The sequence below is a fragment of the Leuresthes tenuis genome, unplaced genomic scaffold (genome assembly GCF_036924035.1).
Source record: "Leuresthes tenuis unplaced genomic scaffold, fLeuTen1.0.hap1 SCAF_4, whole genome shotgun sequence".
Taxonomy (NCBI): Eukaryota; Metazoa; Chordata; class Actinopteri; order Atheriniformes; family Atherinopsidae; genus Leuresthes; species Leuresthes tenuis.
Genome location: NW_027325358.1, coordinates 1,661,302 through 1,688,096, shown reverse-complemented (window position 1 = coordinate 1,688,096; position 26,795 = coordinate 1,661,302). Strand labels below are relative to the sequence as shown.

Below are 26,795 nucleotides of genomic sequence, written 5' to 3'. Positions count from 1 at the left end.
CTGACACCAGCAGCTTTGTGGTTTAAGATCATTTGATCAGTTTGGAGTGTTTATGTTCTGCAAAAGGAAGAAGAAGCAGCAACAAACACCTCGCTGACCTTTCCTCCACTGAGCTGACTGGGAATTTCCTGAAGCTGCACATAAAACAGTAAATCCTGCAAACCAGCAGCTGCACGAACACACAAAACGTGCTCCAACAGCAGCGTCATAAAGCACAAAGAGACATCGTGTAAGCAGTTCTGTGCAGATTTCCTTACCAGCGGAGCGATCTGCTGTCCAGCAGGAGCCTGAATGCAGAGCAGGAACACAAGGGTTTGGATATAAGTGTGTTAGGAGGGGCTAAAAAACACTTTCAGTGGGAGGAGAGAGGCTTCTGCTTCCTTTTTCTCTGACATGCAAACCCCACCGTCAGCAAAAAACAGCCTCAAATACAGGAGAACCGGCTTTTCTCACAGAAAGTTCATTGCAAATGTTGCATTTACGTGAAAGACAAAAGAGCCAAAAGCCAAAGAAAACACAAGTGTGCTTCACATCTTTACAGAATACATCGTCTCTTCCTCCTTTTCAAATGAGACTGAGTTTCTGGAAGTTCATTTATCGGATGTCAGCACCTCAAACAGAAACTGATGGCAGGAGAAATGCTTCGAGGAATACTTTTCGTCGCCATTATGGGTAAATATTCATTTATAACTAACTTTAAGAAAAGAATGATGATAAAAAGGACAAACTTGATGATGTTAGGACTTAAAGTAGAGTTTGTTCATTATTTTAAACGCAACTAAGAAGAAGATACATTTTTAACTCAGTTTCTTTAAACTGTGAGAAAACATTAGAAAAGACGCTTCAGTGGAAATTTCTGCTAACAACAAAAGTGCAAACAGACGTGGTCTTCAGTCTAACGCATGGAGCAGGAAGTCACGTTCAAATTCAGCAACCGTGATCTATTTCTACAGTTTGTAATGTAAAGTGATTACAGTTTGGAATGTAAAGCGATCTATTTATACAGTTTGTAATGTAAAGCGATCTATTTCTACAGTTCGGAATGTAAAGCGATCTATTTCTACACTTTGGAATGTAAAGTGATCTATTTCTACAGTTTGGAATGTAAAGCGATCTATTTCTACAGTTCGGAATGTAAAGTGATCTATTTCTACACTTTGGAATGTAAAGTGATCTATTTCTACAGTTCGGAATGTAAAGCGATCTATTTCTACAGTTCGGGATGTAAAGCGATCTATTTCTACAGTTCGGAATGTAAAGTGATCTATTTCTACAGTTCGGAATGTAAAGTGATCTATTTCTACAGTTTGGAATGTAAAGTGATCTATTTCTACAGTTCGGAATGTAAAGTGATCTATTTCTACAGTTCGGAATGTAAAGTGATCTATTTCTACAGTTTGGAATGTAAAGTGATCTATTTCTACAGTTCGGAATGTAAAGTGATCTATTTATACAGTTTGGAATGTAAAGGGTCTATTTCTACAGTTCTGAATGTAAAGCGATCTATTTCTACAGTTTGTAATGTAAAGCGATCTGTTTCTACAGTTTGGAATGTAAAGTGATCTATTTCTACAGTTCGGAATGTAAAGTGATCTATTTCTACAGTTTGGAATGTAAAGGATCTATTTCTACAGTTCGGAATGTAAAGTGATCTATTTCTACAGTTTGGAATGTAAAGGATCTATTTCTACAGTTCGGAATGTAAAGTGATCTATTTCTACAGTTTGGAATGTAAAGTGATCTATTTCTACAGTTCGGAATGTAAAGCGATCTATTTCTACAGTTCGGAATGTAAAGCGATCTATTTCTACAGTTCGGGATGTAAAGCGATCTATTTCTACAGTTCGGAATGTAAAGTGATCTATTTCTACACTTTGGAATGTAAAGTGATCTATTTCTACAGTTCGGAATGTAAAGCGATCTATTTCTACAGTTCGGGATGTAAAGCGATCTATTTCTACAGTTCGGAATGTAAAGTGATCTATTTCTACAGTTTGGAATGTAAAGTGATCTATTTCTACAGTTCGGAATGTAAAGTGATCTATTTATACAGTTTGGAATGTAAAGCGATCTGTTTCTACAGTTTGTAATGTAAAGCGATCTGTTTCTACAGTTTGGAATGTAAAGTGATCTATTTCTACAGTTCGGAATGTAAAGTGATCTATTTATACAGTTTGGAATGTAAAGCGATCTGTTTCTACAGTTTGTAATGTAAAGCGATCTGTTTCTACAGTTTGGAATGTAAAGTGATCTATTTCTACAGTTTGGAATGTAAAGTGATCTATTTCTACAGTTCGGAATGTAAAGTGATCTATTTATACAGTTTGGAATGTAAAGCGATCTATTTCTACAGTTTGTAATGTAAAGCGATCTGTTTCTACAGTTTGGAATGTAAAGTGATCTATTTCTACAGTTCGGAATGTAAAGTGATCTATTTCTACAGTTTGGAATGTAAAGGATCTATTTCTACAGTTCGGAATGTAAAGTGATCTATTTCTACAGTTTGGAATGTAAAGTGATCTATTTCTACAGTTCGGAATGTAAAGCGATCTATTTCTACAGTTTGGAATGTAAAGTGATCTATTTCTACAGTTTGGAATGTAAAGTGATCTATTTCTACAGTTTGGAATGTAAAGGATCTATTTCTACACTTTGGAATGTAAAGTGATCTATTTCTACAGTTTGGAATGTAAAGGATCTATTTCTACAGTTTGGAATGTAAAGTGATCTATTTCTACAGTTCGGGATGTAAAGGATCTATTTCTACAGTTTGGAATGTAAAGGATCTATTTAAAGGAATGTAAAGGAATGTAAAGTCCCGAAGAGCCGGTTCTCGATTCCCATCCCGAGTGTAAACTAATGAAATATCTATCAAAAACTTGGGTAATATGTTTAATTCTATGTTTTTCCTTACAGGCTTTGTCTTGTCAGAGGTAAATAAAGTCATAAAGCGAGATGGAGAGACTGTGACCCTGCAGATTAACGAAACAGGCCTTTTGCTCAAGAACTATCTTTGGAACTATGGACGACATTCTCCTGTTGAAGCTATAACTGTCGTCACCAACGGTGAAGTTACCATTGGGACCAGATTTGAGGGCCGGCTGCACACAGATGTAGAAACTGGATCGATCACCATCTCTAACCTCACTGTCAATGACACTGGAGTATTTCTGGCTCAGACTTTTACAGGAATGTTTCTTGAAAGAATCAACCTGACTGTCCAAGGTAAGAGACATTAACACTGCACTGAAAAAGGTTTCTTATATGTTTGGTCGGTCAGCATCGGCTGTTTTCTACTAAATATCATTCATCTTTCTGATCACTTATTTTATGTAAAGTGGTGACATTTATTACGTATCATTGCAGGGATGTTAATTTGTTCCGTATAATTTGTGATTTTCTAGAAAACAGAGTTATTCTTGTTAATGTTCTGGAGGGGAACAATGTCACTCTGGACTCTGGACTGCAGGAACTAGAGAAGGACCATAAAGTCGTGTGGACACAGGGTCCGGATTTTGGTGGAAAACAAATCGCTCAGCGGATAGATTCTATCATCACTATTGAAGAAAGCTTCCGTGATATTCTGCTGCTGAATGCAAAGACTGGAGACCTCACCTTCCTCAGAGTAACGACAAACATCACCGGGTTTTACTGTCTTAAGATAAAGAAAGGCAGAGAGCCCTACATTCTGAAACAATTTCACATCATTGTCTACGGTAAGTGTTCTATGATCATTATCTGAGCCTCCGCCTGAGGTCTAAGTGCAGAAACAAATGAATGCTTCTGAACATTAGAAATGTCTGTGGCAAGAATGTGTAAAATGTGTTGTCAGAACCACCTGTTGATGGAGCTCCTCAGGTAAGCCTGTGTTCAGTAGTTCAGCAGAAACTCATACCTGTGCAGAAATGAGGCATCTGACTGCTTTAAGTTTGGTAGTTCAACTGATAATTGAAGAGCAATGTGTTTCTTCTTTATAGAACCTGTTTCCACTCCACACATCACCTCAGCAGAGCCAGTGAATGATGAGCTTTGCTCTATAAGTTGTTCTGTGAAGAACTCACCTGATGTCAGCCTGTCTTGGTATAAGGACGAGAAAAGAATAAATCAGACGAGCAGCCACAATATCTCCATCAACCTCAGCCTCCCTTTGGAGATCCAGACATTTGAAGCCATCTACACCTGTGAGGCAAAGAACCCTGTCAGTATTGAGACGGTTACACTCAACTCCACCCAGTGGTGTCCAACTCACAGCTCAGGTACACTTCATTCAGTCTGAGGCAGACTTTCAGATCATGGCTTCTGTTTACAGTGACAACAGATACTTTAATAAAAATTAGATAATTCTATCCATCCATCCATTATCTACCGCTTCTCCGGGGGTCGGGTTGGGTCGGGTCGCAGGGGCAGCAGCTTTAACAGAGAAACCCAGACCTCCCTGTCCCCGGCCACTTCCTCCAGCTCTTCCGGGGGGACCCCGAGGCGTTCCCAGGCCAGCCGAGCGACATAGTCTCTCCATAATGTCCTGGGTCTCCCCCGGGGTCTCCTCCCAGTGGGACGGGCCCAGAACACCTCCCCAGGGAGGCGTCCAGGTGGCATCCTAACCAGATGCCACCTCATCTGGCTCCTCTCAATGCATAGGAGCAGTGGCTCTACTCCGAGCCCTTCCCAGATGACTGAGCTTCTCACCCTATCTCTGGGAGAGCCCAGACACTCTGCAGAGGAAGCCCATTTTGGCCGCTTGTATTCGCGACTTATCCTTTCGGTCTCTACCCACAGCTTGTGACCATAGGTGAGGAACGTAGATTGACCAGTGAATAGAGAGCTTCGCCTTCTGGCTCAGCTCCTTCTTCACAACGACGAGTCGGTGCAGAGCAACACTGCAGACGCTGCACCAATCCGCCCGTCAATCTCCCGCTCCATTAGTCCCTCACTGTGACCAAGACCCCGAGATACTTGAACTCTATACTTTCCAGCTGAGGACCATAGTCTCGGGTTTGGAGGTGCTGATTCTCATCCCAGCCGCTTCACACTCGGCTGCAAACCGCTCCAGTGAGAGCTGAAGGTCACGGCCCAACGACGGTAACAGAACCACATCATCCGCAAAAAAGCAGAGACCCAATTCTGAGGTCGCCAAATCGGTCCCTCAATGCCCTGGCTGCGCCAAGAAATTCTGTCCATAAAAATTTTGAACAGAATCGGTGACAAAGGGCAGCCCTGACAGAGTCCAACCCTCACCGGAAACGTATCCGACTTACTGCTGGCAATGCGGACCAAACTCTGAAACCGGTCATACAGAGACCGAACGGCCCCTATCAAGGGGTCCGGCACTCCATACTCCTGGAGCTCCCCCCACGGGACACCCCAAGGGACACGGTCGAACGTTTTCTCCAAGTCCACAAAACACATGTAGACTGGTTGGGCGAACTCCCATGCACCCTCCAGGATCCTGCCGAGGGTATAGAGCTGGTCCACTGTTCCACGGCCAGGACGAAAACCACACTGCACCTCCTGAATCCGAGATTTGACTGTCTGACGGATCCTCCTCTCCGGTACCCCCGAATAGACCTTATCAGGGAGGCTGAGGAGTGTGATCCCCCTGTAGTTGGAACACACCCTCCGGCCTCCCTTTTTAAAGAGGGGGACCACCACCCCGATCCGCCTGTCCAGAGGCACTGTCCCCGATGTCCACGCGATGTTGTAGAGGCGTGTCAGCCAACCCAGACCACCTCAACAACCTCAGCCCCAGAAATGAGAGGCCCCGTCTCCGAGCTCTCCGACTCGAAGTATTCCCCCCACCAACTCACAACGTCCCTAGTTGAGGTCAGCAGAGCCCTGCCCCCACCATACATAGTGTTGACAATGAGCCGCTCCCCCCCGAGACGCCGGATGGTGGATCAGAATCTCTTCGAGGCCATCCGGAAGTCGTTCTCCATGGTCTCACCGAACTCCTCCCGAGTTTTCGCCTCAGAAACCTCTGAGGCTGCGATCCGCTTGGCCCATTCGGTACCCATCATTCGGCTTCCAAAGTCCCACTGGCCAAAAAGGCCCGATAGGACTCCTTATAGATAATTATTAGATTAAGATCAGATTTATTGTCATGCATACACTCAAAATTTGTCCTCCACTTTTAACCCATCCAGGTGGCACCTGTTGACACACACATACACAGGCTCACACACTTATAGAGACAGGTGCCATACACTGGAGCAGTGGGCAGCCATTCACCCAGGGAGCATGGGGGTACAGTGCCTTGCTCAAGGAACTGCCACCCCTCCAGCTGTCAGTCCACCAATCCTTGAGCAGTGGGAGTGGGGATTGAACCACCAACCTTCAGGTTATTGGACGACCCACTGAGCCACGGCCGCCAAATATTACATTTCCATTATTTTAGTTTAGCCTCTCATCAGCATCATTAATGTTAAAGGTTCGATCCTCCACCTTCTTCTACATGCTGAAATGTCCTGGAGCTCCTGATAGCAGCCTCATCTGTAGGCGTGTGTGTCTACGTTAATGATCAAACAAAGTGATTTTTATTTAACATGAAACAGTGAATGTTTTATGATTTCATTCCTTTATAGGTTGGTATCCTGTTATTGTTGGTGTAGTTGTTGGGGTGTTTTTTGTGGTGGCAGTAGTTGTGTGTCTCACACGTCGATGCAAAAACCAAACAAGAGAAACAAGTATGTGAATTGATTTTTCTTTACATTTTGCACATCTATCTTTTAATGTTTTTAGTCTTTGACAAAACAGCAGTGGAGCTTCTTCAGATTATTGTTTCTCTCTTATTTCCAATCCAGCTTGTTGTGAAATACCGTTACAACGGGTGAAGTCCCCTGAGTCCCCTGAGTCCCCTGAGTCCCCTGAGTCACCTGAGGACAACAGGACCTTACAGGTATCGATGTTAAAAATGTTTGATAGAAGTGAGTTTTTATTTTCTGATGAATAAACTTTATGGAAACACACTCTGGAAAATCAATAAGGATCTTATTCTGTTACTCAGACTCCGATGAAACTACAAAAACATTCTTTGAGTCAAAGAAGTCGTCCAAATTAATGTGAAAAAAGTGTGAATCATTCAAAGTTAATAGTTTTTCTGTTGTGCTCGTTATGTTCTTCTCTCAGAGCGGTGATGAACCTCTGCTGCAACAGTATGAGGAACTGAATTAAGTGCTACATTTCCAGAATTTACCTTCACCAACAAGCTCATCAGTTCTCCATCTCTTCATGCTTTCGGAGGACCCAACTGTTTTTAATAAATGAGCCACTACATTCAGTTTGATTTAAAGCACAAAATCACATCAAATGTCATCTGAAGGCACAAAGAAACAGTCCACTTCAGGTCAAATACAATCCAATTCATTATTTAATACAGCGAGCACGAGCCGACTGTGGATAGAAGAAACTCCCTTTTAACAGGAAGAAACCTCCATCAGAACCAGAACCAGGAAGGGTCCATCTGCCTGGACCAGCTGGGGCTGAGAGGACAGGAAAGAGGGGACAACAAGCAGCGTAACACCAGGCCAGAGATACCTGCTGAGAGAGAGAAACACAAGTTAATGACAGCAATGATGTCATCTGTACATGGAGGGAGGAGAGGTGCATCATGGGAGCTCCCCCAGCAGGCTGGGCCTATAGCAGCAGAACTATGGGATGTTTCAGGCTCACCTGAGCCATCCCTAACTATAAGCTTTATCAGGAAGGAAAGTTTTAAGCCTGAAGATGTACAGTTTTCTAGATGATGCAGGGAGAGAAGATGCAGATGATGTGAGCTCCTTATTTTCTGAAGCTAATCAGGACAAACTTTAAGTTAAGCAGATTTTACTTTGAGCTGTTTGAACAGCATCTTTGTGCATTAACTGTAAAGCAAATGTACCAAAAAATTTGTTTTTGTTCTTTGTTTCTCCTTTTTGTATTTCGTTTGCTGTGTTTTTCTGATGTAACATGATGATATGATTAAAACTCACGTATGAGCTGCTTTAAACAGGCTGATCAGTAAGAGCTGCAGCCCTGCTGCTTCCACTTGTCCTTTGCTGCTGGGACAGGCCTCATTATTTAGCAGATATCCAGATAATAATATAAGACTGTCTAATATCTTACTTTAGAGGTGAAAAATCCGATCACTTCATCTCCTGTTTGTTGGAAAATGTCATTTTCCAGATGAATAGAGATATGAAGGAGAATTTATTTAGAAAAAGGTTTAATTTGTGATGAATTCAACACCAGCACATAGCAAAATGACCACTCAACATAAGCCATATTCTCTGTTCAAATCACAATACATTCACATTCTGACTCATTCATCTCAGTTATTAACACAACAGCAGGGTCCAGAGTGAAATACGTCAGATAGTTACAGATGAAAATGCAGCTGTGAAGTCTCTCATTGTTACGAGCTCTTATCATGGCTGCACATCACATACAGCCGGCTCATTTTATTCAGTTTAACATCGCTGAGCAAATCAGGGCGAATCAGCCAGAGCCGGTTAAAGATATGAGCCAGGCTGTGAAAACGCAGCATGTTGAGGTAAGCCGTGACTGACCGAGAGAAGCTGAAGAAAGCAAAGAGAGGCAGCAAAGTTCACCAAGGTAAGTGCAAACAGAACAGTTTTATTCATCAGCTGTTAACATATTGTACTTCTGACAGAGTTTATTACAGATGTGAAAACACAATGCAATCTATTCCTTTTGCAGCTCTGCATTTGTACTGACTTTGCATCGATCAATCCGTCATATCACTAAAGCTGTTAATGTGTAAATATCTCTGAGGTCAGTAGTCCAACAGGGAGGTGTGTTAGAGGAGCAACGTTTCACAGGAAGTAGCTTTTCTGATCTGCTGCACAGCTGTGAAGGTGAGCTTTACCAGGTGTGGGATACCAATTTAAATAAGCCTCCCTACTCTGCCCCTTAGCTGTAACATTACTATCTTTGCCATCTGGTGGATTCAGTGCAACAGACTGCAAATAAAAACTTAACAAATATATCTTATTCAAATGCAACTTTCCCAGGTTCTCTCACATAAGAAAAAACATAGTCAGCATGGAGCTTTCATACTATTTCCCAGCTCCTCTCGAGTTAACACACCAGACTGTGTACAATTACACAGAATACTTTCAATCATAGTGCTTTAATAAGGTTATGGCCTTCCTGTGTTTCCTCTAACTTCCCCAGACTCTCCTTGCACTGGGTTCACTGGGAGAGATATTTCCCAGTCTTTCTTGTAGCTGCATTTTCTTTCCTTAGTTCTACGAGTCGCGCTTTCCTCCCTTTGTCTCGTGCTGCATGCCGGTGCAGTTCTGACCTGATTTGCACTGTTTTTTTGTTGGCGTGCGTCCGCGTTCCCGTTTGATTGACGTGACCAAACATCCCGCCCCCTGATGACTGATTTCCACACAGACATTTGATAAATGCAGATTATAGAACACGCATTTCACAACTGGAGTCTGTCAATAACAATGCGGGAGGTGTGAAAAGTAATGATGAGAACTGAATAGTCCACACTGCAGTGGAGGGAATGAGGAAAACAAGCCTGTGATCAACTAGTTCAGAGTTTTGAAGAACATTTGAATAATTAACGCTTCACTGCGGTTATAAGATTTTAATAAAATTCATTTAACTTAAACTGTTACGCGAATATATGACAACCATGGACATCATTATATCTTTATATATCTATGATGACAACTCCTCAGAGTCAGTGTGTTTAGATTTCTAAACTACGGTGGCCGACAAGTGCAAACGCGTTGCAAACGGCAAAACAAATCCAACAGTAAAAAGTACTTTTTGTCTTTTTTAAACACTTTTCCGTAATCTTTTACCATATAATAGAAGAGCAGCGGAGTTATGTAGCTAATCTTAGCTGCTTTAATCTAATTCTTTCTTCTCCTTCGTCACTCTGGTGGATTTCCCACAGGTCGGCGCCCCCTAGCGGCCTGGCGAACTTTCACTGTGTTTTGAAGTTTGCAAAGTTTGCGCGTGTCGGCCACTGTACTACGCTTATGATTTTATATTTAATGATTATTGTGCATACACGCCACACAGAGCTTCCTTTCAGTGCAGCTGGGATCCAACACTCGCTTTTTTTTTTTTTTTTTTTTACCAGATGAGGAAGTAACCACGACTGGTGAGACGGAGAAAGACGCAGTGACGCGCTGTTGGATAGAAAAGTAAGATCAGGCTTTACAGCTTTAAAGTGACTCTGCGGCTTTTAAAAGCTCCACAGTAACACGGCTTGTTAACAGTAGTGATGTCTCGTTCGTGAACGATTCGTTCCATATGAACTAATCTTTTATTTTCATGCAGTATCCTTCGGCGGCTGCTGCATAAACTCAGTCAGCAGGACAGGAAACAGTTTTTATCCGTTCACGACTCAACTGCTGGCGGCTAAAAACACTGTGAGATCGGGACGTATCCTAGCGACAGGATGTCAATAAATGATGGGGAGAGGAAGCTCAAAGAAGGTTTTTACAGGACAAAGACAAAGCAAGGCAAGTGTGATATTTGGAGAAGTTTATCAGTTGTCCGTGAATCTCTTCATTAACAGCCTATAAAATGACGTGTTTCCTACTGTATGTAATGTAATGTAATAATGTGAATAGATACTTTTGAAAATTATATCAACATATTGATTATGTGTTATACTCTACCATAAAGTAATATAATAATAATAATAATAATAGTAATAATAATAAGACACAATAAATGCACTATTTAACATTTTAGGGACCTTATTGTTACTTTTTTCTCACTTAATTGTGTTACTAATTGTTAAAATCAATGTGAGTTTTACATTCACTTGTTCTCTACCAGCTGTCACGTGACAGGGCTGAACGATCGTTCTCGTTCGTTAATTTGTCACGTGACAGCTACTGAGTCAGTGCCGGGCTTTAAACAACAATGGCAGGGAGGATACAGACACAAGTCACCTTATTGTGTATTTGCTTTCCCAGGTTTTCACATGGTCTGAATTGTTTGTGGCATTTTGTGTATTGTATTTTGTTAGCTCAGCTGAAGCAAACTATGTTTCCTTCAGTGTTAAGTGTTTAGAACCGTGGCCGTTTTGTGCAACGCCCACAGTAGGGCTACAGCGCCACCTGCTGGAAAAATGAACTAAATGATTCGTTCAAAGATTCGTTCAATTTACTGTTCCAGAGTAAATGATCCGATTCAGTCAAAAGAGTCGAACTTCCCAACACTAAAGCAGCAGCAGCAGCAGCTCCAGCAGCAGCAGCTCTAGCAGCAGCTCCAGCAGCAGCAGCTCCAGCAGCAGCAGCTCCAGCAGCAGCAGCTCCAACAGCAGCAGCTCTAGCAGCAGCTCCAGCAGCAGCAGCTCCAGCAGCAGCAGCTCTAGCAGCAGCTCTAGCAGCAGCTCTAGCAGCAGCTCTAGTAGCAGCAGCTCTAGCAGCAGATCTAGCAGCAGCTCCAGCAGCAGCTCCAGCAGCAGCTCTAGCAGCAGCTCCAGCAGCAGCTCTAGCAGCAGCTCCAGCAGCAGCAGCTCTAGCAGCAGCAGCTCTAGCAGCAGCTCCAGCAGCAGCAGATCTAGCAGCAGATCTAGCAGCAGCTCCAGCAGCAGCTCCAGCAGCAGCTCCAGCAGCAGCTCTAGCAGCAGCAGCTCTAGCAGCAGCTCCAGCAGCAGCTCTAGCAGCAGCTCCAGCAGCAGCAGCTCCAGCAGCAGCTCCAGCAGCAGCAGCTCCAGCAGCAGCAGCTCCAGCAGCAGCAGCTCCAGCAGCAGCAGCTCTAGCAGCAGCTCTAGCAGCAGCTCTAGCAGCAGCTCTAGTAGCAGCAGCTCTAGCAGCAGATCTAGCAGCAGCTCAAGCAGCAGCTCCAGCAGCAGCTCTAGCAGCAGCTCCAGCAGCAGCTCTAGCAGCAGCTCCAGCAGCAGCAGCTCTAGCAGCAGCAGCTCTAGCAGCAGCTCCAGCAGCAGCAGATCTAGCAGCAGATCTAGCAGCAGCTCCAGCAGCAGCTCCAGCAGCAGCTCCAGCAGCAGCTCTAGCAGCAGCAGCTCTAGCAGCAGCTCCAGCAGCAGCTCTAGCAGCAGCTCCAGCAGCAGCAGCTCCAGCAGCAGCTCCAGCAGCAGCTCCAGCAGCAGCTCCAGCAGCAGCAGCTCTAGCAGCAGCTCCAGCAGCAGCTCCAGCAGCAGCTCCAGCAGCAGCAGCTCTAGCAGCAGCTCCAGCAGCAGCAGCAGCTCTAGCAGCAGCTCCAGCAGCAGCTCCAGCAGCAGCTCCAGCAGCAGCTCCAGCAGCAGCTCCAGCAGCAGCTCTAGCAGCAGCTCCAGCAGCAACTCTAGCAGCAGCTCCAGCAGCAGCAGCTCTAGCAGCAGCAGCTCTAGCAGCAGCTCCAGCAGCAGCAGATCTAGCAGCAGATCTAGCAGCAGCTCCAGCAGCAGCTCCAGCAGCAGCTCCAGCAGCAGCAGCTCTAGCAGCAGCAGCTCTAGCAGCAGCTCCAGCAGCAGCTCTAGCAGCAGCTCTAGCAGCAGCTCTAGTAGCAGCAGCTCTAGCAGCAGATCTAGCAGCAGCTCCAGCAGCAGCTCCAGCAGCAGCTCTAGCAGCAGCTCCAGCAGCAGCTCTAGCAGCAGCTCCAGCAGCAGCAGCTCTAGCAGCAGCAGCTCTAGCAGCAGCTCCAGCAGCAGCAGATCTAGCAGCAGATCTAGCAGCAGCTCCAGCAGCAGCTCCAGCAGCAGCTCCAGCAGCAGCTCCAGCAGCAGCTCCAGCAGCAGCAGCTCTAGCAGCAGCTCCAGCAGCAGCTCCAGCAGCAGCTCCAGCAGCAGCAGCTCTAGCAGCAGCTCCAGCAGCAGCTCCAGCAGCAGCTCCAGCAGCAGCAGCTCTAGCAGCAGCTCCAGCAGCAGCAGCAGCTCTAGCAGCAGCTCCAGCAGCAGCTCCAGCAGCAGCTCCAGCAGCAGCTCCAGCAGCAGCAGCTCCAGCAGCAGCTCTAGCAGCAGCTCCAGCAGCAGCTCCAGCAGCAGCTCTAGCAGCAGCTCCAGCAGCAGCTCTAGCAGCAGCTCCAGCAGCAGCAGCTCTAGCAGCAGCAGCTCTAGCAGCAGCTCCAGCAGCAGCAGATCTAGCAGCAGATCTAGCAGCAGCTCCAGCAGCAGCTCCAGCAGCAGCTCCAGCAGCAGCAGCTCTAGCAGCAGCTCCAGCAGCAGCTCCAGCAGCAGCTCCAGCAGCAGCAGCTCCAGCAGCAGCAGCTCTAGCAGCAGCTCCAGCAGCAGCAGCAGCTCTAGCAGCAGCTCCAGCAGCAGCTCTAGCAGCAGCAGCTCTAGCAGCAGCTCCAGCAGCAGCTCCAGCAGCAGCTCCAGCAGCAGCTCCAGCAGCAGCTCCAGCAGCAGCAGCTCCAGCAGCAGCTCTAGCAGCAGCTCCAGCAGCAGCTCCAGCAGCAGCAGCTCTAGCAGCAGCTCTAGCAGCAGCTCCAGCAGCAGCTCCAGCAGCAGATCTAGCAGCAGCTCCAGCAGCAGCAGCTCCAGCAGCAGCAGCTCCAGCAGCAGCTCCAGCAGCAGCAGCAGCAGCTCCAGCAGCAGCTCCAGTGACGTAATGTTTTAAAAGCTCAGTAACTCTGCTTTGTGCTCTGTTTCAGGGGGGTCACGTAAATCTGCAGGACACCCTGAATGTGGTGACAGAGCTGCACATGTGGAAGGAAGTGAAATCATGAAGGACATTAAACAGAAGCTTAAAGCACATCTTCAGAAGAAGTTTACACGGATATATGAGGGAACATCTGACAGTCAGTCCAGACTTGAGCAAGTCTTCACAAAACTCTACATCACCAGGCAGCCGCACCAAGATGGCTGCATATCACATGAGGTTCTTCATCATTTTAGGATCCCTCATGAGCAGTCACCACATGCAGAGATGGACTATCAGCTGAGCAGCAGCTTGGATGTCTTCAAACCCCAGAGAAACCGTTTCCAACAGCACCCCACAGAAAACAAGACGATCCGAAGGGTGATGACAAAAGGGATCGCTGGGATCGGGAAAACACTGACTGTGCAAAACTTCTCCCTGAAGTGGGCCCAAGGAAAACTCCACCAACACATTGACCTGATCTTTGTGCTCCCCTTTAGAGAGCTGAACCTGCTCAGAGAGGGAGCCTACAGTCTGCTGCAGCTGCTTCTCCACTTCTACCCTGAGCTGAAGGCCCTAAAAGATGCAAAACAACTCAACAGCGCGGAGCTGCTGCTCATCTTCGATGGTTTGGACGAAAGCAGATTTCAGCTGGACTTCGAAGGAAGCATCAGCGTGAGCGACATGAATCAGAGATCCACAGTGGATGTGCTGCTGATCAGCCTCATCAAAGGGAATCTGCTGCCTCACGCTCTGCTCTGGATAACTTCCCGGCCGGCAGCAGCCGGTCAGATTCCTTCTGAGTACATCGACCAGGTCACAGAAGTGCAAGGGTTCACAGATAAAGAAAGAGAGAGCTACTTCAGAGTGAGATTCAGCCCGGCTGAAGATGTGCTGTCGCGGCTCAGTGGGATGATAAGCTTCTATTTCATGGGCCACATCCCAATCTTTTGTTGGATCATTGCTGAGGTGTTTAGGAAGGGTTGGAGTGACGAAAAGAGCCGGAGCATCACAACAATGACAGAGCTGTACGTCCATTATTTACGAATTCAAACACAAAGATCAGAACAGAAATATGGGACAAGGAAGAAGGGCCGGAAGATGCCCAAGTCTCAGAAAGACGCTCTGCTCCTGAACCTGTCCAGGTTGGCATGGGAACAGCTGCAGAGAGGAAACATCATCTTCTATGAAGAGGACCTCAGAGAGTGCGGCATTGATGCTGACGAAGCTTCTGTGTTTTGTGGATTTTGCTCAGAGATCCTCAAGCAAGAGCGAGGTCTGCACCAGAGGAAGATGTTCAGCTTTGTGCATTTGAGCTTTCAGGAGTTCCTCGCAGCTCTTTACTTGCGGCGCTGCTGTGAGGCAAAGAACGTCGGCACTCTGAAGTCTTTCCTGGGCGCTGACCCCGCAGATCTGAGCCTGCCTGAGTTGCAGAAGAAGGTCGTTGATAAAGCCTTGCAGAGTGAGAACGGGCAGCTGGACTTGTTTCTCTGTTTCTTCCTTGGACTCTCACTGGAGTCCAACCAGGCGATGCTGCGGGGTTTCCTTCCACCAGCAACGAGCAGCTCAGACACCGCTGAGGAGATGAAGGCGTACCTGAGGCATTTCCACGCAGGAAACATCCCAGCAGAGAGGTGCATGAACCTTTTCCTCTGCAAGTTTGAGCTGAAAGAGGAGAGATTCCAGGATGACATCAGCAGGTATCTCAGTTCAGGAGCCAGACTCTCCACCATCGACTGCTCGGTGCTGTCCACCCTGCTGCAGATATCAGGGGAAGTGATCCAAGAACTCGACCTGACTAAATGTTTTCTACCAGCTTTTGGGACTGAGAAACTTCTTCTGCTAATTGGTAACTGCAGGAAGGCTGCGTAAGTATTAGAATATTTCAAATTTAAAGTAAAAAGCTAAATGTTTCCATCTGCATTTCACCTAATTTGCTCCACATGCACAAGCTTTGTAATCTTTGAGATGGATACAGACTCTCAGCCAGTTCCAGGCGCTCCTGGAACTCAAAGCTTTTGTAAGGTGGAGACAGAAATGTTTAGAAGGAATTAAACGACTCTCTAATTCGCTGCTTTTCTTGATTCTACAGACTCAGGAGTATTCATCTGAGTTCCCACCTTGAAATCCTGCTGTCCACCCTTCAGTCAGCTGACTCATGCTTGAAAGACCTGTGCCTGGTTTCTGATGATGGTTATGATCTCCGTTATGAACTCTTTTTCTTACTGGGAAGTTCAGGCTGTAAACTGGAGACACTGAGGTCAGTGAGAGAAACTCTTTCTGCAGACTTTAAGGTTAAATAATTTTAAAATATTGAATCACAGTAATTATTAATCATCACAACTTGATGTTGCTCTGCAGACTGTCTGGATTCAGTCTAGCTTTTCAGAACTGCCACAATTTGGCCTCCATCCTTCAGTCAAAGCAATCCCAGCTGACAGCACTGAGCCTCACGAGCTGCATATATGGATATCAAAAGGATCAAAGTGGGTATTTTTCAAAAGAGGAGACTGGAGAGTATGACGAGTTCATGGATGAGTTGAGCCTGCTGACTGTCATTCCCTCTGGCTTGATCGGGCCCATCTGTAAACTCAAGGACTTCAGGTGAAAGTGCACAAAGCGACAGGTTTTTCTTCATTTTTACAGTTGTTTGTAACATGAGTTTCTGTTGTTTCTGTCCTGGTTGCAGCATGACTGGCTGCCACCTGAGAAGTAAATGCTGCCAGGTGTTTGCTTCAGCCCTCAGCTCAAACACCCAGCTGAGAAAGCTGGACCTCAGTCGCAACGAGCTGCAGGATTTAGGAGTGCAGCTGCTGTCGGTTGGACTGGGGAGTTCAAAATGTCGCCTGGAGACACTGAGGTACTGACTCACCTCCTGATTCACCTCCTCTAGTTTAAGGCTGTGCAGTAGCACCTGTTGGCATCAGCTCAGGGCGTTTGTGTGGCCTTTGTTTGATAAAGCGTCCTTTTCTGTGCAGCCTGTCATGTTGTGGCATCACAGAGGAAGGCTGTGCTTCTCTGGCCTCAGCCCTGAAGTCCAACCCCTCCCATCTGAGAGAGCTGGACCTGAGCTACAACCATCCAGGAGAGTGTGGAGTGAAGCTGCTCTCAGAGAGGCTGGAGGACCCAAAGTGTCGCCTGGAAAAGCTCAAGTTGGTTCACTGTGCAGCTTCACGCTCAGGCCTTTATTTGGCTGTCAAACAGAAACAGTTTAGTGTTGAAATCCATGAAAACATCCTCAGACCTGTCCATAAGAGCTCCACAACACGGGGCGAGTTCTATAGCTTCTGATTGATTCTTTCAGCTCAAAAAGCATTCACCAAATCTATCGATGACACCTCAGCAGGTACTGATTAGATTGTATAATTATCAGTTTTCCTGTTTTATCCCTGCTCATATCAACCTGAGATTTACTTTAAAACTGCTTCTAACTTCAATAATTAGACTAAAATGTGAAGAATAAAGTGGAAAATCTGAGAATAGAGTCAAACTGTCGAGAACAGACTCCTCTGGTCAAATAGACTGAGTTCACACTGCTGCATCCGTCCATCATCAGCTGCCAGAATTACAGAATTATCTTCTCTTTTAAAAGACACTTAGGAGCTGAAAGAGAAGGAATTTCAAACATTTTCACAGGATGCTTCATGCTGGTTTTCTTCCTTCTTCTCAGTCTGAAATTTTATGTTTATTTTCCTCGAAACTTCGACTTTTAAACTGAATGCAAACTTTGTTCTCTTATTCTCCACCTTTTGACTTTATTCCAGTAAAAGTCAGGAAATAAACACCATATTTCTATGTTTCCCCCCTTGATGCAGCCCTAAAACCCAGTCATAAGAAATAAGCCAATAAGAAGCATTTTTCCTGACATTAATAGTCTTCTTTTTGCTTGCCGTGGAGACATGTGACGATGTGTCGGTAAAGTTCAGCCGAGTTTTTAAACGTAGGAAGCAGGAAGTGGAGCTCAGCATTAAGGTTGCAGATAGATGTGAGACGAAGCTCTTCTTTTTCTAAGACGGATTAAATAAATAAGCGACTCATCGCTGCGTGTTTTCTGCGTAAAAAACGACAGAAAGAAGTAAAAAAAAAGTGCGACTGAACCCAGAGGGACTTTTCCAGCTCAGCTCCGAGTTAAAGAAAGTATTTATTTAAGTTAAAGTAGTGAAAACTTTCTGTTTTAAGTAACACTCATTTGTAACCAGTCTAAATGTAATTTACGCCTGAAATTAATTTTATTTCTGACATTATGTCAGTTATCAGTCGACTTTCTAAGCCTCAGACATATATATGATATAAAGGACATGTTAATCTCTTTATGTATTCACACATTTAGTGTGTTTCACATAAACTGTAGAAAGATGATCTATATCTATCTATATATATCTATATATATCTCATTCAGCTGGAAAGTTGATAGGAGCTCAGCAGTTGAGAGAAAGAAAATCTATAAACACAAGAAATAAGACGAAATAGGCACCACATTAAATAAACAGGATAAACATCCATCCATCTTGTATTCTATTCAGAATATTTGGTTTCTACCACATCTTGTGACAAATGTTGGCTGATGGTGAAGTAATACATGTGGAATAAAGAAAACGAATATCAGTGTTCAGCTTGAGTTTGGTCAGAGCTGCTCGGATGGCAGTGGTTTCAGGGGGCAGATGTTGGGTGTTTGATGACATCTGTTCCTCTTCCTCAGTGTGGAGCAGAATGAAGAACACTGGGTCAACCCACAGCTCCTGAACAAGTGTAAGTGCCACAGAACCTCTGCTCTGTTCAACCCCAAACTGAAGCCTAACTCTGGTGGTTTCTTCCAAAGACGCCTGTGATCTGACGTTTGACCGCGACTCTGTGAACAACTACCTGGTCCTCTCTGAGTGCAGCAGGGAGGTGAGCCACAGCACAGAGGAGCAGCCCTACCCTGCTCATCCGGACAGGTTTGATCAGAGCCACCAGGTCCTGTGCAGAGAGGCTCTGACGGCTCGCTGCTACTGGGAGGTGGAGTGGACAGGACTGGTGAGAATTGCTGTGGCCTATAAGAGTCTGAAGAGGAAGGGCTGGGACAGTGAGATTGGCAGCAGCGACGACAGCTGGGGCTTCGATAACTTTTCCTCAGACGGTTATTGCTTCCAACACGGAAATCTACGGACCTTTGTACCGGTGCCGTTCATCGATGTCAAAGCTTTCCTGTCCAGACCAAAGAGAGTTGGACTGTTTGTGGACTGGCAGGCTGGTGTTCTGTGTTTCTATTCGCTGGCTGCTGACAGAAAAACTCTCATTTACGCCGTGCGCTCCACCTTCACTGAGCCTCTGTACCCAGCATTCTTAGTTGGGTGTGGATCTTTGACTCTGTCCACTGTGGCCAAGCTGAACATGGATGCTGTGAGTATTTTTTGTTGCCCAGCAGAACCTGCATTACAGCTGTGCATCTGTGGTGAAACGGGGTTCTTTTGTCCTTTCTGGGTTCCAGACTCGTTCAAACTTCACGCCTGAGGTGAGCCGGGAGAGGATCGGCCTTTCATACAGGTAGGACCTGCAGGCTGCCACTCCACAGGCCTCGCTTCTGATTTACTGCTCAGATCCTTCTTTGTTGGCCCGCTCACATTATTCTTTCTGATGTGGCCAACATGAGAGTTCAGAAATTGTGATGGGTGCCAAGCTGCTGCCCGTCTACACAGACACAGAGAGACAGAGAGGCTGGTAGTTGCCACTCAACCATTATATGATCATAATCCAGTCTTAAATATGAGATTCAGGCTTGTTCTGGTGAAATCTGCCTGCTTTAGACACATAAGGCCCGGTTGATCTGTTCAGAATAATGGAAAACATATGAGTTACACAGTTAACATATGTGTGGTTCCCCAAACTGAACTGACACAAAGACGTCAGAAGATGCAGGAATTATCCCCTAAATGCTGATTAAGTCGAGCTGCTCGCTGGCGTTAGTCGCTCTTTACTGACAGCTTTCATATTAACGTGGCACATCTGTACCTATCATCTGTGGTCTTGAAGCTAACTGCAGGCAGCCAGCAGCCGTACCCTCTTCTTCTTAAGGTGTGCAGCAGTGCGGGGGGGTGGTTGTTTCTCTGCTGGGGACAGGTCAGGACTGCAGGCAGCCAGTCCAGCACCCGTACCTCTTCTTCCTCAGCCAGGCCTTTGGAAGGTGGCAGAATGTGGTTTTCCATGGTCTGCTTGAACAATGCTGGGACGTCCCTGGAAAAGATGTGGCCTTGAAGGCAGCATATGTTGCTGTAAAATCTCAGGGAGCTTTTCTGCATTAATGCTGCCGTCACAGAAGTGGAAATGAGCTTTGCCCCCTGATCCAACCCCATACCATCACAGAGCCTGGCTGCAGGGACTGGCTGCTGACAGCAGGCTGGATGCTGCTTTTGCTCTTTGCTCCATTTCTTCCAACAAAGATGTGGAATACTGATGGGTCTGACCACAGCACACGTTTCCACCGTGTGACGGTCCATCCCAGACGCCTCCGAGCCCAGAGAAGTGGACGAGGTTAACATCAGGCTTCTTTCCTGCACAGTAAAGCTTGGGAATGGAACTCTGTATTGTGGTGCTTGACAAAGGTTTCCACAGTAATCCCTTGTCCAGGTGCTTCTATCAGCTGCTGATGAATGACGGTTCTTGATGCAGCGTCTGAGGGGTCAGAGGTCACGGGGTCCAGCTTAGGCTTGCTCCCTCGTCCTTTACACTGAAACTCCTCCAGATTCCCTGAATGCTTTAATGATATTCTGCTCTGTAGAGGCAGAAATATGCAGATCCCTTCCAGTCTTTCTCTGAGGAACATTGTTTTAACACATTTGTGGACAAAAAAAGGAATTAAATGTCAGAATCAGCATGTTATTTTCTTCTTACTGTCCCAACTTCTTCTGCTTCTGCTTGTACGACCCAGATTGTGATCATGCATCCTTTTTAAATTTCTGTGTCGCTCAGCTTCAGGTTCCCGGGCTCAGGTTTGTTCCAGTGTTCTCTGACTGGTCTGGTGTTCACTGCGACCCGCGAGGGGGAGGTGACGTACAAGACTCTGATCTGGGACGACAAGCTGCTGCATCCGGCTCAAAAGCTGGCCGGGGGGCCGCTGTTCGGCATCGAGTGTCCTCAGGACTCCATCAGTCAGCTGCACCTCCCACACTGCGAACCTGACCCTGGTAAGAACTCCTCTGTGTGGAGACCAGCCAGCAGAAGCAGTATTTACCCTCGGTGTGCAGTCTCAGTCTGCTCCTGTGTGTTCGCAGCTCTGGTGTCTGAGAGCCTGTCTGTGGTGCACATCACCGACGATGGAGTGAGCATCATTCAGCCGCTGGAGGTCACTGAAACCCACGTGGTCGTGGACGTCCCGCACCTCTCTGCCTTTGGCATCGTGTGGGATGTTGTGAAGCGCTTTAAGGACTTCGTGACGAAGCCGATTTATGGCCAAACGCTGCTGTTCCTGAGACACATGCGCAGTCTGCGCAGCATCCTCAGCGTCATCCTGCTGCCGAGCAACGTACCTCTGCGAGACGTAAACTGTCACCTTTAAGTCACACAGCGCTCGCCATAAAGTCCTTAAACTGTAAGTGCTCAGATTCAGATCCGACACGCTGGCTAACAAAATGTTCTGGTTTGAAGGTGAAAGCGCAGCACACAGACTCTGAGTTCATCCAGGCCCCGTCCTTCTGTCGCTTCCACATGGGCCAAACCTACAGCCTCCACAGTGACCCCGGAGGTTTCACCATACAGCCCAAAGTGGGTGTCAGACTGCTCTCTGCTGCCAGAGAACACGAGCCTGAACACATTTAAGAAGGACTTATCTCCATTTCATTGCAGGAGGCTGAGTTTTTTTTAAATTATGGACCAAACTACCACGCAACGTTTGAGATCATCCTGCCGCCCGGCACGGAGGAAGTCACTGTGATGATCAAAGATCCAGAAAAGACACACGTGTGGGAGTACAGCCTCCAACTTTCAGGTAATCACAGCAGCACAGAGTCTGTGGCAGCAGGTCTCAGACTCTGAGGGTCAAAGATTCGCTGTCCAGAAGGACTTCTCTGAAGTGTTTGTGGATTCTGTGGGTCTTTAACTTCCACAGAGGCCACAGTTTTAGGAGTGGATGGTCAGGAAACTGACATGAAATCCGCTCAGAGGCAACAGAAATAGGACCCTTCTCTCTGGGAGAGAAGTCACCTTACCTTGGACTTGGAGAAGTTGTTTGTGCTTACGCACCAAACAGCAGTTCAGAGTACCCTCCCTTTTTGGAGTCCCTGGAGGAGGCAGTGGAGAGTGCTCCTGCAGGAGACCTCCCTCGTTCTGCTGGGGAGCTTAAATGTGGGCAATGACAGTGAGACTCTCCATAACGAACACCATGTTCAGGCATAAGGGTGTCCATAGGTACACTTGGCACCAGGACAACCTAGGATGGAGATGGATGATGGATGGATGGATGGATGGATGGATGACGGATGGATGAAGGATGGATGGATGGATGGATAGATGACGGATAGATGGATGGATGGATAAACGGATGGATGGATGGATGAAGGATGGATGAAGGATGGATGGATAAACAGACGGATGGATGGATGACGGATGGATGGATGGATGGATGGATGGACAATGGATGGATGGATGAAGGATGGATGGATGGATGGATGATGGATGGATGGACGATGGATGGATGAAGGATGGATGGATGGATGGATGATGGATGGCTGATGGATGGATAAACAGACGGATGGATGGATGACGTATGGATGATGGATGGATGGACGGACAATGGATGGATGGATGATGGATGGATGGATGATGGATGGATGGATGACGGATGGATGGATGAAGGATGGATGGATGACGGATGGATGGATGAAGGATGGATGGACGATGGATGGATGGATGGATGATGGATGGATGGATGTATGGACAATGGATGGATGGATGATGGATGGATGGATGATGGATGGATGGACAATGGATGGATGGATGATGGATGGATGGATGATGGATGGATGACGGATGGACGATGGATGGATGGATGACGGATGGATGGATGATGGATGGCTGATGGATGGATAAACAGACGGATGGATGGATGACGTATGGATGATGGATGGATGGACAATGGATGGATGGATGATGGATGGATGGATGAAGGATGGATGGATGACGGATGGATAGATGAAGGATGGATGGATGACGGATGGATGGATGAAGGATGGATGGATGGATGATGGATGATGGATGGATGGATGGATGGATGATGGATGGATGGATGATGGATGGATGGACAATGGATGGATGGATGATGGATGGATGGATGATGGATGGATGACGGATGGACGATGGATGGATGGATGGATGGATGATGGATGGATGGATGGATGGATGGATGACGGATGGATGGGTGGATGATGGATGGATGGATGACGGATGGATGGATGGATGGATGGATGGATGGATGGATGATGGATGGATGGATGGATGATGGATGGATGGATGGATGGATGGATGGATGGATGGATGATGGATGGATGGATGACGGATGGATGGATGATGGATGGATGGATGGATGAAGGATGGATGGATGGATGACTAATGGATGTATGGATGATGGATGTATGGATGGATGGATGATGGATGGATGGATGGATGATGGATGGATGGATGGATGGATGATGGATGGATGGATGACGGATGGATGGATGATGGATGGATGGATGATGGATGGATGGATGGATGGATGATGGATGGATGGATGGATGGATGGATGATGGATGGATGGATGACGGATGGATGGATGATGGATGGATGGATGGATGGATGATGGATGGATGGATGATGGATGGATGACGGATGGATGACGGATGGATGGATGATGGATGGATGATGGATGATGGATGGATGGATGGATGGATGATGGATGGATGACGGATGGATGACGGATGGATGGATGATGGATGGATGGATGGATGATGGATGGAGGGATGGATGACGGATGGATGGATGGATGGATGGATAATGGATGGATGGATGGATGGATGGATGGATGGATGATGGATGGATGGATGGATGGATGGATGGATGGATGATGGATGGATGACGGATGGATGACGGATGGATGGATGATGGATGGATGGATGGATGGATGGATGGATGGATGGATGATGGATGGATGACGGATGGATGACGGATGGATGGATGGATGGATGGATGATGGATGGATGACGGATGGATGACGGATGGATGGATGATGGATGGAGGGATGGATGACGGATGGATGGATGGATGGATGGATAATGGATGGATGGATGATGGATGGATGATGGATGGATGGATGGATGGATGGATGGATGGATGATGGATGGATGGATGGATGGATGGATTGATGGATGGATGGATGGATGGATGGATGGATGGATGGATGGATGGATAATGGATGGATGGATGGATGGATGGATGGATGATGGATGGATGATGGATGGATGGATGGATGGATGGATGGATAATGGATGGATGGATGGATGGATGATGGATGGATGGATGGATGGATGGATGGATGATGGATGGATGGATGATGGATGGATGATGGATGGATGATGGATGGATGGATGGATGATGGATGGATGATGGATGGATGTATGGATGGATGGATGATGGATGGATGGATGATGGATGGATGGATGGATGGATGATGGATGGATGGATGATGGATGGATGGATGGATGGATGGATGGATGATGGATGGATGATGGATGGATGTATGGATGGATGGATGATGGATGGATGGATGATGGATGGATGATGGATGGATGGATGGATGGATGGATGGATGATGGATGGATGATGGATGGATGGATGGATGATGGATGGATGATGGATGGATGTATGGATGGATGGATGATGGATGGATGGATGATGGATGGATGGATGGATGGATGATGGATGGATGGATGATGGATGGATGGATGATGGATGGATGGATGGATGGATGATGGATGGAGGGATGGATGACGGATGGATGGATGGATAATGGATGGATGGATGGATGGATGGATGATGGATGGATGGATGGATGGATGGATGGATGATGGATCTGCTTTTTTTCATACATGTTAGATTATAACAGTTGAAGCAACACCCCTCAGTGAGGAGAGATAAAACTTTAGTGTCACATTTACACAGAAAACCTGAGAAGTTCTTTAAGAAGCAGCCACAGACAGGCAGGAAAAAGAGATTCTTCCTGTTTCTGTCTTCTCTCTGTTGAGCTGCAGCTGCTGATTGTTGAATCAGATTTCTGTGTCCAGTTCCACCTTCAGCTGCTGATCCAGGCGAGAGTCGGCTGCGGCGGGAAAAAAGCACATCAGCGGACGAGAAGCTGCGAATCATCCGGCCGCAGTTCATCAATCAGGTGTCCCGTCCGGTTCTGGACAAGCTGCTGGATGTTCTGCAGCACTGCCGAGTGATAACTGACGCCGAGGCCGAGGACGCCAAAGAAAAACCCCGAGCAGACAAAGCCCGGGACCTCATCGACACGGTGAGGAAGAAAGGAGCAGAGGCCAGTTCCAAAATGATCGCCGCCTTCGCTGATGATGATCCGTACCTGTGCGACGAGTTCGGCTTAATCTGAGGCGCACGTCTGAGGAGAGAACATGTTGATTAAGGATGAGGTGGAGGAAGCTTTGCAACATTAAGCTGATGTAAAACATCAGAAGCTGTAACTCCTCCTGTGCCCAGCAGCAAATGGGAGAACTTTGTTGTATTTGTGAACTTTTAGCTGAGAAACACCAACAGATATCCAGATCCTGCCCCATCAGGAACATCCCAACACATGGGAAATAAAAGCAGAAGCCAGGCGACTCCACAGAAACATTTTGATGAGTTTCCTCTTCTCGTGTCCTACTTCCTCCCATTTGATTAGTTTTTCCTCTGCAGCTTTAAATCTGTTAGCTGCATATTAATAAACCTCTGCATCATTTCCAGATGTGGGCAGTGTGATGGCTGTGGTCTGATGCTGGCAGAAGTCCTGCAGAGATGAAGCTTCCTGTGATGTGCTGCCCTGATCTCTGCCTGCAGGCGTTACAGCCTGCTTTGGTGCAGCTATAAAAGTCTGACCTGTGCACTGAAGTCAAAATGTATTTCTATGACATCTGATAGTTGTTCTTAAGACATAAAGACATAATATAATTAGCACATCACCTCTGTATTTACAGCAAACACAATGTTTCTTTCTATAAAAATACACAAAAGTTATTCAAAGGGTCTTTTCTCCCACTTCTCCATCTCATGAAGCAGGATTCATGGCTCAGAAATACCACCTGCTGACGCGTTTCCTCCTGATAAAGTGTCGTGTTCAGCTGTGGGGCTCAAATAAAATAAAACTGATTAAACTGAATCATTCTACGTCGGTTCAGTCCAGCAGCAATCTCAGGATGATGTGAACCGATGTTTGTCACCCCCCTTATATCAAAAAGAAACCCTTTATACGGACAGTGTGCACGGGGTCATTCTCATATGTATGAGCACATATATATAACATATGTAATAATTCCTAACCCAATGTAATATATAATAACAACAACAATAATAACACAAGTTAACTTAAATCTGTATTTTTAATTAGTCATCACAGCCGGTTGGTTTAATGTGAATTTTATAACATCTTATTTGGAAATAATTCTGAATATTGCAGGACAATTGTTATTTTTTTGCTCCTTGCATAATTTTTTAGGTCCTTAAATGTACAGAAAGTTATATTTCTTTTATTGTTCTGTTCTGCAGGTGTTTCCTCTCACAGTTGGTCACATACTGAGGTTTAAAGGAACAGTACAGAATGTATAAGGGTTTTAGTTCATGCAATATTTAACTTTCTATAAGATGGTTTTATTTCTTATTTAACTAGTTTGTGGCTTCCAGGATAATTTCTTATGTGCTGTTTGTCATAAGTTTAAACAGTTTCAAAATATTATGAATTCCACTTTTCTCGGGGGAAAAGTGTGCCAAATTTGAGCCTGGCTCCTGGAGTTTCGTTAAGGCGATGGATAAGGGCAGCTGCAGGCGGTCAGATGGCCGACATTTGGGCACTTCTCCTCGGTTACACACTGGTACTTCATGGCACTTTGAAAGAGAACCAGGCTCCAGTCTCCCTGACTTGGCAACCTCTACCCACAAATAAGCACTCCTTCACAGGCACACACTTCCGCCGGCACCCGCTGGAGCTCTGGTTCCCATACCGTCTGTAATTGGACCTTCTGCCAA

General features: G+C 46.2%; 3 protein-coding genes across 3 annotated transcripts; all 3 read left to right on the top strand.

Annotated features, from left to right (window-relative positions):
- The first annotated feature begins 468 nt into the window (after positions 1-468).
- LOC140304933 (uncharacterized) lies at positions 469-7,915 on the top strand. The gene is made up of 7 exons (XM_072383724.1): positions 469-672; positions 2,917-3,225; positions 3,405-3,716; positions 3,978-4,256; positions 6,579-6,680; positions 6,798-6,892; positions 7,123-7,915. The coding sequence occupies exons 1-7, from the start codon at positions 627-629 to the stop codon at positions 7,165-7,167; spliced, it is 1,188 nt and encodes a 395-aa protein (XP_072239825.1). The 5' UTR covers positions 469-626; the 3' UTR covers positions 7,168-7,915.
- A 1,728-nt stretch (positions 7,916-9,643) lies between these two features.
- LOC140305141 (uncharacterized) lies at positions 9,644-13,543 on the top strand. The gene is made up of 5 exons (XM_072383903.1): positions 9,644-9,690; positions 9,911-9,984; positions 10,100-10,163; positions 11,198-12,543; positions 13,536-13,543. The coding sequence occupies exons 1-5, from the start codon at positions 9,644-9,646 to the stop codon at positions 13,541-13,543; spliced, it is 1,539 nt and encodes a 512-aa protein (XP_072240004.1).
- A 32-nt stretch (positions 13,544-13,575) lies between these two features.
- LOC140305287 (NACHT, LRR and PYD domains-containing protein 3-like) lies at positions 13,576-25,925 on the top strand. The gene is made up of 13 exons (XM_072384063.1): positions 13,576-15,421; positions 15,646-15,813; positions 15,915-16,157; positions 16,243-16,413; positions 16,532-16,705; positions 18,253-18,302; positions 18,373-18,935; positions 19,024-19,079; positions 20,502-20,716; positions 20,804-21,069; positions 21,177-21,293; positions 21,375-21,516; positions 24,845-25,925. The coding sequence occupies exons 1-13, from the start codon at positions 13,638-13,640 to the stop codon at positions 25,165-25,167; spliced, it is 4,272 nt and encodes a 1,423-aa protein (XP_072240164.1). The 5' UTR covers positions 13,576-13,637; the 3' UTR covers positions 25,168-25,925.
- The last annotated feature ends 870 nt before the right edge of the window (positions 25,926-26,795 follow it).

What these genes read in the sequence shown, in the direction of transcription:
- LOC140305141 (XM_072383903.1), top strand. Translation starts at nt 9,644, where the DNA reads ATGGACATCATTATATCTTTATATATCTATGATGACAACTCCTCAGA. An exon ending in TATGATGACAACTCCTCAGA is followed by an intron (nt 9,691 to 9,910) that starts GTCAGTGTGTTT and finishes GATTTCCCACAG; the next exon opens with GTCGGCGCCCCCTAGCGGCC. An exon ending in GTTTGCGCGTGTCGGCCACT is followed by an intron (nt 9,985 to 10,099) that starts GTACTACGCTTA and finishes TTTTTTTACCAG; the next exon opens with ATGAGGAAGTAACCACGACT.
- LOC140305287 (XM_072384063.1), top strand. Translation starts at nt 13,638, where the DNA reads ATGAAGGACATTAAACAGAAGCTTAAAGCACATCTTCAGAAGAAGTTT. An exon ending in TGTCGCCTGGAGACACTGAG is followed by an intron (nt 16,414 to 16,531) that starts GTACTGACTCAC and finishes TTTTCTGTGCAG; the next exon opens with CCTGTCATGTTGTGGCATCA. An exon ending in TGTCGCCTGGAAAAGCTCAA is followed by an intron (nt 16,706 to 18,252) that starts GTTGGTTCACTG and finishes CCTCTTCCTCAG; the next exon opens with TGTGGAGCAGAATGAAGAAC.
- LOC140304933 (XM_072383724.1), top strand. Translation starts at nt 627, where the DNA reads ATGGCAGGAGAAATGCTTCGAGGAATACTTTTCGTCGCCATTATGG. An exon ending in ACTTTTCGTCGCCATTATGG is followed by an intron (nt 673 to 2,916) that starts GTAAATATTCAT and finishes TTTTCCTTACAG; the next exon opens with GCTTTGTCTTGTCAGAGGTA. An exon ending in GTGTCCAACTCACAGCTCAG is followed by an intron (nt 4,257 to 6,578) that starts GTACACTTCATT and finishes ATTCCTTTATAG; the next exon opens with GTTGGTATCCTGTTATTGTT.